The sequence below is a fragment of the Somniosus microcephalus genome, chromosome 9 (assembly GCF_052327205.1).
Source record: "Somniosus microcephalus isolate GS21.2 chromosome 9, FLI_Smic_1.0, whole genome shotgun sequence".
Classification (NCBI taxonomy): Eukaryota; Metazoa; Chordata; class Chondrichthyes; order Squaliformes; family Somniosidae; genus Somniosus; species Somniosus microcephalus.
The window spans coordinates 243,401,048-243,414,698 of NC_140995.1; the positions used below are offsets into that span (position 1 = coordinate 243,401,048).

Sequence of the window (13,651 nt, forward strand, 5' to 3'; positions counted from 1 at the left end):
TCCCAAGCTAAACTTCCCGTGGAAATTTTCCAGAAATTTACTGGAAATTTTCCACTCCTTCGCAACCCTACTTTCTACCAAAATGTTAAACCTCGCATTTATCTGTGTTGAACTTCATTTGCCAATTATATGCCCATTCTGCAAGTTTATTAATGTCCTCCTGTAATTTGTTGCAGTCCTCCTCAGTATTGACTATCCCCCCCCAAATTTGGTATAATCAGCAAATTTATAAATTGTGTTTTTGATTCCAAATTCTAAATCGTTAATGTAAATTGTGAACAACAGTAGTCCCAGCACTGACCCTTGTGGAACACCACTACCCCACCTTCTGCCACTGTGAATAGCTACCCTTTACTCCTACTTTCTGTCTTGAAGCCAGCCAGCAATCCATTCTGCTACTTGTCCCCTGACTCCGCATTCTCTGACCTTGCTCATCAGTCTATTATGGGATACCTTATCGAAGGCCTTTTGAAAATCCAGATAAATTACATCATCTGCATTACCATTGTCATAGTCATCGAGTTATACAGCACAGAAAGAGGCCCTTTGGCCCATCATGTCCACGCTGGCCATCAAGCCCTGTCTATTCTAATCCCATTTTTCAGCCCTTGGTCCATAGCCTTGCATGCTATGGTGTTTCAAGTGCTCATCTAAATGCTTCTTGAATGTTGTGAGGGTTCCTGCCTCTACCACCCTTTCAGGCAGTGAGTTCCAGATTCCAACCACCCTCTGGGTGAAAAAGTTTTTCCTCCAATCCCTTTATGTCTACTCTCTCGTATCTCTTCAGAAAGTTCAATGAGGTTGGTCAAGCAAGACTTTCCCTTTTGAAATCCATGCTGACTATTCATTATTATATTTTTGGTTTCTAGATGTTCTCCTATTTTCTCCTTTAGTAGGGATTCCATTATTTTCCTACCACTGATATTAAGCTGACTGGTCTATAATTCCCTGGACATGTTCGATCCCCCTTCTTGACTATAGGATTACGTTAGCTATCCGCCAGTCTTCTGGCACTACACCTTTTTCGAACGAATTATTAAATATGCGTTGTAATGCCTCTGCTATTTCTTCCGTAGATTCTTTTAAAATGCGTGGATGCAATTAATCTGGACCAGGGGTTTTATCCTCTTGAGTTTGATTAGTTTATTTAATATATCCCCTCTTTTTTATTTTAAATGCACTTATCTCATTACTAATCTCACCATCCAATGTCATGTCCACCTGTTCTATCTCCCTGGTAAATACTAAAGCAAAATAATTATTTAATATTTCTGCCACTTCTCTATTGTTACCTGTGGTATTTATTGTCCTGTCTATTCCTTAATGGTCCTATTCCCATCCTAACCTTTTTTTTATTGATGAGTCTGTAAAATATTTTACTATTTTGTTTTATGTTCCTTGATATTTTAATTTCATAGTTCCTCTTTGCCGTCCTAATTTTTTTTGACTTTCCTAATCTCTTCGTATTCTCCCTTATCATGCACTCCCCTGCTGTCCATGCACTTAATGTATGCCTCTTTCCTTACCCTCAATTGTTCCCTTATGGCTTTATTCATCCATGGAGTCTCATTAGTGTTTAGTTTGTTCTTTCCTTTTAGCGGAATATATTTTTCCTGCAATCTGTTGAACACAGTTTTAAATGTTTCCCATTGCTGTTCAACATTGTTGTTTGCCAATATTGTTGGCCATTTTATTTTCCCAAGTTCTATTTTCAGCCCCATAAAATCAGCTTTTTTCCAATCTATTACAGGAAACTTTGGTTTATCCGGAGGTTGTATGTCTGGAAACCTCGATCTAACGGCAGAAATCAGCAGCCGTTTTGGTTAGGGTTTTTTTCTTCTAGTGTTTTTTTAACAGTCAGGCTCTGGAAAGCGTCTCTGTAGCTTAGCAACAGCTTCAGAGATGCTTCCAAGGTACGGGCCGAATGTTTACAAGCTGTTGCTAAGCAACAGTGTTTGTTGTCAGATACGGAGATGAAAACCTCCGTATCCTTCAACATTAGCGCTGGTCTATCCGGAAGTTTTGATAGATCGGCAGCAGCTCGGTCCCGTCGGTGCTGGATATCGCAAAGTTTCCTGTACCTGGTTTTCGTCATATTTATGTCCTTCTCAATTATCATCTTAAAGCGTATTATATTATGGTCACTGTTGCCTAGATGTTCCCCTACTTTTACTTCTCTTATCTGCTGTGGTTCATTCCCCATTACTAGATCCAATAGCAAATCCTCCCTTGTTGGGCTTTTTACATATTGGGTTAGAAAGGAGTCCTGTACACATTGTAGGAACACCACTCCCTTTTCCACTTTAACTACCTCTTCCGTCCAATTAATATCGGGGTAGTTGAAATCCCCCATGATGATTATTCTATGTTTTTTACTCATTTCCCTAATATGTCTGCATATTTCTTCCTCCACCTCCCTTCCACTATTAGGTGGTCTGCAGACTACGCCTATTAGTGTGATTAATCCTATATTATCTTTTATCTCTATCCATATGGATTCTATTTTTGTCTTGCTGATAGCTGTGTCTCATTTTTCTACTGCCATTATGTCATACTCCACCTCCCCTTTTTCCCTCTCTATCTTTTCTAAATATGTGATGCCCTGCAATCTTTAATTCCCAGTCCTGATTTTTCTGTTGCCATATCTCAGTAATCCCTACTATGTCTGGTTCCTTGCAGCACATGATTCCCTCCAGCTCCCCTGTTTTATTACGGACACTGTGTGCATTGCTGTACAGACAGCTTCACTCATTTTTAATAGGATTTCCTCTCACTTTATGTTTAACAATCTTTTTAGACTCATGTCTTCCCGTACTTTATTCTTTGCTGGCAAGCCTATTATGTGGCACTTAGTCGAACGCCTTTTGGAAATCCATGTACACTACGTCAACCGCATTACCCTCATCAACCCTCTGTTACCTCATCAAAAAACTCGTTCCAGTTGGTTAAACACAATTTGCCTTTAACAAATCCATGCTGGCTTTCCTTAATTAATCCACACCTATCCAAGTGACTGTTAATTTTATCCCTGATTACTGTTTCTAAAAGCTTCCCCACTACCAAGGTTAAACTGACTGGCTGGGTTTATCTTTACACCCTTTTTTGAACAATGGTGTAACATTTGCAATTCTCCAGTCCTCTGGCACCGTATCTATGGAGGATTGGAATATTATGGCCAGTACTTCCGCAATTTCCGCCCTCATTTCCCTCAGCATCCTAGGATGCATCCCATCCGCTCCTGGTGATTTACCTACTTTAAGTACAGCCAGCCTTTCTAATACCTCTATCAATTTTTATTCTACCAAGTATCTCCACTACCTCCTGCTTCACTATGTCTATGGCAGCATCCTCTTCCTTGGTGAAGACAAATGCAAAGTACTCATTTTAGTACCTCAGCCATACCCTCTGCCTCCATGCATAGGTCTCCTTTTTGGTCCCTAATCGGCCCCACCCCTCCTCTTATTACCCTTTTACTATTTATATGCCTATAGAAGACTTTTGGATTACCTTTTATGTTGGCTGCCAATCTATTCTCATAGCCTCTCTTTGCCCCTCTTATTTTTTTTTTCGCTTCTCCTGACAGTCAACATGGATTTACAAAAGGTAAATTGTGCTTGATTAATCTACTGGAATTTTTTGAGGATGTAACTGGTAAAATAGATAAAGGAGAACCAGTGGATGTGGTGTATTTGGATTTTCAAAAGGCTTTCGATAAGGTCCCGCATAAGAGATTGGCGTGTAAAATTAAGACATGGGATTGGGGGCAAGGTATTGACTTGGATAGAGAACTGGTTGGCAGACAGAAAGCAAAGAGTTGGAATAAATGGCTCTTTTTCCGAGTGGCAGGCAGTGACTAGTGGGGTACCGCAGGGATCGGTCCTTGGACCCCAGCTATTCACAATATATATTAATGATCTGGGCGAGGGAACTAGTTGTAATATCTCCAAGTTTGCAGACGACACAAAGCTGGGTGGGTGTGTGTGCAGTGAGGAGGATGCCGAGAAACTCCAGTATGATTTGGACAGGTTGGGTGATTGAGCAGAAGCATGGCAGATGCAATATAATGTGAGGTTATCCACTTTGGTGTCAAAAACAGGAAGGCAGATTATTATCTGAACGGCAATAGATTGGGAGAAGGGGAAGTGCAACGAGACCTGGGCGTCCTTGTGCACCAGTCGCTGATGGTAAGCATGCAGGTGCAGCAGGCGGTTAAGAAGGCAAATGGTATGTTGGCCTTCGTAGCGAGAGGGTTCGAGTACAGGAACAAGGATGTCTTGCTGCAGTTGTACAGGGCCTTGGTGAGACCGCACCTTGAGTATTGTGTGCAGTTTTGGTCGCCTTATCTGAGGAAGGATGTTCTTGCCATGGAGGGAGTGCAGCGAAGATTCACCAGGCTGATACCTGGGATGGCAGGAATGACGTATGAGGAGAGATTGGGTCGATTGGGCTTGTACTCGCTGGAGTTTAGAAGAATGAGAGGGGATCTCATCGAAACTTATAAAATTCTAACAGGACTGGACAGACTAGATGCAGGAAGGATGTTCCCGATGCCGGGAGAGTCCAGAACCAGGGGTCACAGTCTAAGGATAAGGGGTAAGCCATTTAGGACAGAGATGAGGAGGAATTTCTTCACCCAGAGAGTGGTGAACCTGTGGAATTCTCTACCACAGAAGGCAGTAGAGGCCAATTCATTAAATATATTCAAGCCGGAGTTGGATATATTTCTTAAGGCTAAAGTGATCAAGGGATATGGGGAGAAGGCAGGGACAGGGTACTGAGTTTGGATGATCAGCCATGATCTCATTGAATGGCGGAGCAGGCTCGAGGGGCCGAATGGCCTACTCCTGCTCCTACCTTCTGTGTTTCTGTTTCCTCTGACCTTTCTGTATATAGCCTGATTCTCAGATGTATTTTCAACCTGACATCTGTCACACGTGCTCTTTTTCTGCTTCATAATATTGGCTATCTGTTTCATTGCCCTACCTTTCCCCCTTGTGGGAATGTACCTTGACTGTACCTGAACTATTTCCTCTTTAAAGGCAGCCCATTGTTCCACTACAGCTTTGCCTACCAATCTTTGATTCCAGTTTACCTAGGCCAGATCCATTCTAATCCCACTGAAATTGGCCTTCCCCCAGTTAAACATTCTTACTCTAGATTGCTCTCTGTCCTTTTCCATAGCTAATCTCAACCTTATGATACTATGAGCGCTACCCTAAATGTTCACCTACTGACATTTGCTCCACTTAACTACCTTATTCCCCAGAACCAGATCCAGCAATGCCTCCTCCCTCGTCGGGCCAGTAACTTACTGATCAAGAACGTTCTCCTGAACACACTTCAGAAATTCTTCCCCTTCTCTGCCGTTTACACTATTACTATCCCAGTCGATATTAGGATAGTTGAAGTCCCCCATTATCACTACTCTATAGTTCTTGCACCTCTCTGTAATTTATCTGCAAATTTGCTCCTCCATATCTTTCCCACTATTTGGTGGTCTATAGAATACACCTAGTAGTGTAATGGCACCTCTATTATTTCTTAACTCTAGCCATATAGATTCTGTCCTTGACCCCTCCAGGACATCCTCTCTCTCCAGCACTGTATCATTCTCCTTGACCAATACTGCCACTCCACCTGCTATCTTTCCTGAACACCTTATAACGAGGAATATTTAATACCCAAACCTGCCCTTTTTTGAGCCAGGTCTCCGTTATTGTCACAACATCATATTCCCATGTGGCTATTTGCGCCTGCAGCTCACTTACATTGTTTACTACGCTTCGTGCATTCACATACATACACTGTAAACCCATGTTAGACCATCCTGTATTCTCTCTAAGTTGGACCCCACCTAATACCTTACTATTTCTTACTTTAGCGCTCTCTGCCTCTCCCAATCCTTTGAGCACTTTATTTCTCCTTTCTAATGTTACATCCTGGTGCCCATCCCCCTGCCAGATTAGTTTAAACCCTCCTCAACAGCACGAGCAAACCTCCCCGTGAGGATATTGGTTCCAGTCGTCTTGAAGTGCAACCCGTCCGGCTTGTACAGGTCCCACCTCCTCCAGAACCGGTCCCAGTGCTCCAGGAATCTAAAGCCCTCCCTCCTGCACCATCTCTCCAGCCACGTATTCATCTGCTCTATCCTCCTATTTCTATACTCACTAGTGCTTGGCACCAGGAGTAATCCGGAGATTACTACCTTTTGAGGTCCTGCTTTTTAATCTCTTTCCTAGCTCCCTAAAATCTGCCTGCAGGACATCATCCCTCACTCTTTTTACTTATGTCGTTGGTACCAATATGGACCACGATCTCTGGCTGTTCACCCTCCCCCTTCAGAATGTTCTGCAGCCCCTCAGTTACATCCTTAACCCTGGCTCCAGGGAGTCAACATATCATCCTGGAGTCACATCTGCGGCCGCAGAAACACCTGTCTGCTCCCCTAACTATCGAATCACCTACCACTATTGCTCTCCTACTCCTCTTCCTCCTCCCCCCTGTACAGCTGAGCCACCCGTAGTGCCACTGACATGGCTCTGGCTATACTCCCCAGAGGAACCATCTCCCTCACCAGTACTTCGAACCGAATACTAGTTGGAGAACGAGATGCACTCAGGGGACTCCTGCACTACCTGCCTAGCCCTCCTTTTCTGCCTGTGCACTCCTTATCTGTGGGGGTGACTAGTTCCTGAAACGTGCTATCCACGTAGCTCTCAGCCTCGCGGATGCACCGCAGTGATGCCAGCTGCTGCTTAAGCTCTGAAACCCGGAGCTCGAGCTCCTCCAGCTGACGACACCTCCTGCACACGCCGTTGTCCAGGACACGGGAAGCGTCTTGGATTTCTCACATGGCACAGGATGTGCATTCCCTGGGACTGAGCTGCCCTGCCATTCCTCTATTTAATAGACTATTAACTAACTTACAGAAACTGAAGACTAAGATGTATCTGATTCAAGTTATTAATATAATCTAGCAGTTACTAATTTACTATAGTATTAACTGTTACTAATCTCCAAGTTTCTGCTTTCAGTGAACGATAACAGTTGGGATGTCAGCAGTCAGAGTGCAGTAGACATGCCTGAATGCTGATATCACCCATACCTTTGTTTTCTACCATTCGGCATCAAATCTTAGCAACGGTGCATTTCCCTATAGATTGGGCCGTTTATTAAAAAAAAAGATCTGCACTCACTTTCCAGAATAGCATATTATATCTGTAAAATTAGCCGCATTGCATAGCGTAGAATATTCTCTCCAAGCACAAGTCAGGTTTGGAAGGACCATAATCTATAATTTTTCACAGTTCAAATGGACATAGTAGAACAGTATCAAGTATCAACCACCATGCTTTACTAAAATTCTACTGATTTAACTGGTTTGGTAAATCTAACCATTGTACATTTGACTCCAGAAGATTTAGAGTTGAAATTCCAACGGTAACTAGCTTTAGATGAGTTTTACTAGGTCACTGTGTCCACCAGAGGACAGCCATAAAAGTATTTAAATATCTAGTATCTAATTTGAAGAAGGAGATACCGGTGATATCATTAATGGAATGTGTAAGCTTTTGATAGTAAAGCACAATAATGAGTGTCAGAAATTTTCAAGGTGCCAAGTTGTTATTTTTCAGTTGTAAATTGGTGGACAATAGTGATTTTTTTTTTTACAAGTCCACTTAAACCTTAGAAAGCACCCAGCAATATAAAAAGTTTAGATTCTTGTCCTTGCACATTTAGGTTGTGCCTGAAGATAATGGCCCAGAAATTCGGGTCGGAGGCTTCCCGCGGGTGCAAGCCCCCGACCTGCACTTTCCTAGCGCGTCGGCCGTTGTGCTGTGGGCCCGCGTGGGATTCCGATCCTGGGCCTGCTCCAGCTGCCGGTGCGCAGTGCTTGTGTATCCCAGGGGCGCAGTTAGTTCGATGCGGCCCCTGGGATCACGTGGGCCATGGGGCAGGGAATGCTTCATTCATCAGATTGACAGGAAGAGCTGTCAAAACTTAGAAATACTACCGGCCCCAAAACATCATTAAATCTTCAAATACATTTTAAAAAAATCACATTTTTTAAATAAACTATAAATTACATGAAATAACTTTTAAACAATAATTTAAATTTTTGGAAAAAATCATTTTATTTTCTAACGGGGCTAAAAATAAACTTGCCTTGCTTTAAAGTATTTAAAAATAATAAACCTGTGGAAAAAATGTTTTAATTTTAATTAATTCACCACTTACCTTGTAAAAAGCAGGCCTTACGCCTGCTTTTTATATGTGTAAATTCTGCAGACTTACCCTCCTGGGAAAACCTGTATATAACAAAAAAAAACCTAAGTTCAAAGCGCACGCGCAGCCTCTCCCGCGCACGCGTTCGACCTCTGCACCCCTTCGTTCAGGGGAATGGAAATGCCGGTTTCCTGCGCAGCGCAGTGCATGCAGGAAACCGGCACTTCCATTGGGCCTACAGGTGAGTACCCCGTGCATATTACTCACCCGTGGAGACCTGAATTTCTGGGCCATTATTTTAAGGAATTATATGAATGAAACACTAATACAATAGCAAAATACCGCGGATGCTGGAAATCTGAAATAACAACAGAAAACGCTGGAAAAACTCAGCAGGCCAGGCAGCATCCGTGGAGAGAGAAACAGACTCCCGCAACCGGAGCGATGTGTTCGGCGAGTCGGGCAGCGCGGCAAGCAGCAGCAGCCACGATGACCCGCTGGAGCACGTTGACCGGCAGCTCCTCGGCGGGAAGGCATTCCGACTGGGGGGAGGAGGGGAGCCGAGCATGGCGGCCAGAGGCCGAACCGTGAGAGGGAGAAGCAGGCCCCGGGCCGTTGGACGGTGAGGAGGAGGCCGCGGCGACCGGAGCATTCACACCCCGACGATGTGTTCGGCGAGTCGGGTGGAGGCAGCGCAGCGCAATGAGCAGCAGCAGCAGCCATAACGACCTGCTGCAGCACGTCGGTCGGCAGCTCCATGGCGGGAAGCTCGCAGTCCGACTGGAAGGAGGGGAGCCGAGCATGGCGGCCAGAGGTCGGATCGTGAGTGGGAGAAGCAGGCCACCACGTGGAGCCGGCAACAGTGAGGAGGAGGCCGCGGTGACGAGGAGGACGGAGCGGTTGAGGGACATCGTGCTCTCACTGCCACTGGAAGCCATTGTATTGACTCTGAACACGGCGCTGTATGAATAGCTGACGTGTCCCTACGGGGAGTAAGCATTCCATTGTAATTGTACTTGTATTGGTTACATATGGCAAATAAAATTGAATTGAATTGAATTGAGACTTAACGTTTCAGGTCGAAGACCTTTCATCAGAACTGGAAAAAAGCTGGAAATGGAGTAGATTTAAAAGCAGGTTTAGGGGCAGGGAAATGGGGGAGGGGATGAAAGAACAAAAGGGAAGGTCTGTGATAGGATGGAAGGCAGGAGAAGTAAAGAGGCATTAAGAGAGATTCAAGGCAAGAGGAGATAGTAATGGGACAGGTTAAGAAACAAATGAAACACTCTTGGTTCCAGGGTCTGTAACTGGTGTCAGCAGATGTGGGAGCAACTTGAGATGATGAATACCATGCCAGAACAGTATTGGCACAACATTACAACATAATGGCTTCATTATTTTTTCCCAAAATGCTAAAATAAGTAATTGGCATGAATGATTATTTTCTTCCCCCTGAGAAACACAATTAGTCAGTTTTCCAGAATATGTGGGCCATCTAGCTGTAACGTTGATGGTTTTAGATTGTTTTTTCCCCTCCCTGGAGTTCTGGTATATGGTCAAATGGAAGACTCTAATGTGAAGCTTGATGTTAAGTACATCCTATTTTGATTCAATACAGGAATATTGATGGTGATACAAGAAGTTAAAAGCATACAGAATTTGCCATTGAGATTTGCTTTATATACCCAGATTTTTCTTACGAAGGACAACTTTCTAGTTTGTTCAATATATTTGTATTTTTGCTGTATTCCGTGATTCACATCTCATTTGTAAATATCCTGAGCTGTTTGTCTGAGTTTAATATCTACCATTTTTGAGGATGGGAAGCCAGCCTGGTGAGCATTGCAATATTTGAGTCTGGAGGTGATAAAAACATGGATGAGTGTTTCAGCTCCACCTTCCATAAACCTGAGCTCATCCAAACTCTGCTGCCCATCTCCTGACTCGCACCAAGACCCGTTCATCCATCACCCCTATATTCGCTGACCTACATTTGTACTGGTCCCCAAACGCCTTGAATTTAAAATTCTCATCTCATGTTCAAATCTCTTCATGACCTTACCCCTCCCTATCTCTGTAACCTCCTCCCGCCCTACAACCCTCCGAGAACTCTGCGTTCCTCCAACTCTGGCCTCTTGCAGTTTCCCCACTCCCATCGCCCCATCATTGACGGCCGTGCCATCAGCTGTCTAGGCCCTAAACTCTGGAATTACCTCCCAAAACTTCCGCCTTTCCACCTCTGTCTCCTTTAAGATTCTCCTCAAAACATACCTCTTTGGTCAAGCTTTTAGTCACCCCTCCTAAAATTTCCGTTGCACAATCGGCTTTTCACAATTTCATGTCATCTTCATGAAAAAGACATTAACAATGTTTAAATCTGACATTTGTGAGTGAGAAGTAGAGCAAGTGATTATGTAATGTTCTGAGCCGCCTCTAATTAACCCACATAGTTTGATATGTAATACAAGCCTGATGGAACTGTGCTTGGTGAGAATGGTAGAGTATTATTGCTGTAATAGAAACATGATGAAATAAGTCTGGTTTACTATCCCATTGTCAAAGTTGCCATTAATTCAGTTGTTTAGTTTTATGATGTATGGAAACGCAAGTGAGCAATTGTCTCCCCAGTAATGGCCTTACACTGTATTTTGAGTTTGTTCCCTTTCACTCTGACACTGTGTTGGAGGTCCAGTTTGCTGTGTCATTGAGTAGTAGGACAGATTCACACTCTTGGCTCTCCACATGATTTCTTGATCTCAGCTGTGACATTAGGTAGGGAGGGAAAAGTGGAACAAATCTGTATTGAGAATTTGCATTTTGCTACATAAACATGTATGTGTAGTAATGCATACATCAACTTTTATATTGAAAATAATTTTGACTTGTTCAATGCATAATTTCTGTGACCTGTGTTTCTCTGGAGACACAATCAATAGCCAGAAAGCTTTTATTTTCATGTTCTCTCATTGTCTGACTAAAATATCTGTTTCCTGTACAGAGAATGCCAACCAAAAATTTCTCCGATGGTGAAATGGTAATGGGCCGTTGGCCAGGCAGTCACCTGTACTATGAGGTACAAGTGACGGGTTACGACAAGAGCACCCAGCTGTATGCAGTCAAGTACAAGGATGGCACAGAGCTGGACCTGAAAGAAAGTGATGTCAAGGTGAGCTTGGTGACTGAAGACTTTTTAGATTTAAAAGAATGATACAGCACAACAATTACCCAAAGTAAATATTTAATGTAACCGTAATCTTTCATTTCAGATTCTCCCTCTCCTCCCTATTCTGTAAATATTAAATACTTCGAATAATGCACTAGATTGTGTTTCACCATGTGAAGCGTATCTGACAAACAAAGCAGTTCATCACTGACGCATAATACATTTAGCTACTGTGGAAAGTAGTCCTCCATTGGCTTTTATTTCCTTCTCCCTCCTTTTACACTGGCTTGGGTCTCCTGTGCTGCCTACCATTTGAGATCGTAGATTGGGAATGTGCTGAAGCAGCCCCACAGTACTGTGGCCGGACAATCTGAAGGCACATGGTATTTGAAAGGGTAAACCAGGAGAGCTTCTTCTCCCCGAGACGGACCCGCTGAGGTCGACGTCCGCCTTATTCCCAATCAATCACTCGGAGTCCGGAGGTTCGTTCAGTAAATCAACTTTATTTACAAGTCGACAGGGGAGACACTCATCCTGGGACGAATGCTGAAAATCTCCTGCCTTATATACAGGTTTTGTTCTGAGTCGTGGCTACTGTTTCGCAATTAGGTGCATTCCACGTATACATTTCTTTCATCATACAGTTGGCTTCGGGTGCAAATTCTTGTGACCTGTGTGCATTGGTCTTGTGACCCCATACGTTATCTCTCGATACATTCCTCAGTTAGTGCTTCACGGTTTGTGCACTTTGGCCACGTTACACCAGACTTCCCTTCTAGACATTGTTCATAACCATTCCTTATATGGTTGGATATAGGCTCTGTTCCTTAATCCCCTCATTTTAGCTCTTTTTAACCCTTTCAGTATTGATTATTAAATCTGCTTTGATGGAGAAAGCAAAATTCTCCTGGAAAGAACTTGTAAGGACAGGAAAAAATCTTTTGGTCCAACAAATCCATCCCCTTTTTGATCTCAACCCTACCTAGCAGCCTTCTTACCAATTCCATCAATCCCATCTCTATCCAGAATGCAGATGGTTGGCACTTGAACTTATTTATACAATTTGCTTTAATGGTCTTCCACTTTGGTCCTAAAAAGTATAGAACAGGGTACTTTCTAAATGGTGAAAAGCTAAAAACAGTGGATGTCCAAAGAGACCTGGGGGTTCAGGTCCATAGATCATTAAAATGCCATGAACAGGTACAGAAAATAATCAGAACATAAGAAATAGGAGCAGGAGCAGGCCATTTGGCCCCTCGAGCCTGCTCCGCCATTAATGAGATCATTGCTGATCCGATTTTGGCCTCCACTCCAAGGCTAATGGAATGCTGGCCTTTAAATCGAGAGGACGAGAGTACAAGGGGGTAGAAGTTATGCTGCAGCTATACAAAACCCTGGTTACACACCTGGAGCACTGTGAGCAGTTCTGAGCACCACACCTTAGGAAGGAGACATTGACCTTGGAGGGAGTGCAGCGTAGGTTTACCAGAATGATACCCGGACTCCAGGGGTTAAGTTATGAGGAGAGATTAAACAAATTAGGGGTGTATTCCCTAGAATTTAGACGGTTAAGGGGTGATCTGATCGAAGTTTTCAGGATATTAAGGGGAACAGATAGGGTAGATAGAGAGAAACTATCTCTGCTGGTTGGGGATTCTAGGACTAGGGGGCAGAGTCTAAAAATTAGAGCCAGACCTTTCAGGAGTGAAATTAGGAAACACTTCTACACACAAAGGGTGGTAGAAGTTTGGAACTCTCTTCCTCAAATGGCAATTGATGCTAGATCAATTGTTAATTTTAAATCAGATTGATAGCTTTTTGTTAACCAAAGCTATTAAGGGATATGGGCCAAAGGCGGGTATCTGGAGTTAGATCGCAGATCAGCCATGATTTCATCAAATGGTGGAACAGGCTCGAGAGGCTGAGTGGCCTCCTCCTGTTCCTATCTGATATCTTGCACCTCTAGCAGGTTAATCGTGGCCTTCCCTACCTGAATCCATGCTTACGATCCATATCCGAGTTACACTCTTCCAAATATTCCCCCCAACAGGAATCCTCTAAATTGCTTCCAACATATTCCATACAACCAATAAAATTGCTGGTTTATAATTTCTATCTTCCTTTTTCGAAGCTGCCAGGGAATTAGATCAAACAACCAGCAAAGACCAACCTCTTACGAGCTTGACTAAAGCACAATTCAGTGGGCTCATAAAAATTGACTGGGAAAACACATCTGTATCTTTTTGAGAAGTTTGATTTTTA

At 43.4% G+C, this 13,651-nt stretch overlaps 1 protein-coding gene across 2 annotated transcripts in view; it reads left to right on the top strand.

The window, feature by feature from the left end:
• The window catches only part of lbr (lamin B receptor), an 87,756-nt gene that overhangs the window by 36,799 nt on the left and 37,306 nt on the right, over window positions 1-13,651 (top strand). For both annotated transcript variants that reach the window (XM_085998087.1, XM_085998088.1), the window contains exon 2: window positions 11,225-11,392. In XM_085998087.1, coding sequence (XP_085854213.1) covers window positions 11,228-11,392 — 165 coding nt within the window. In that variant the 5' untranslated portion in view covers window positions 11,225-11,227. The remainder of the gene's footprint in view (window positions 1-11,224; window positions 11,393-13,651) is intronic.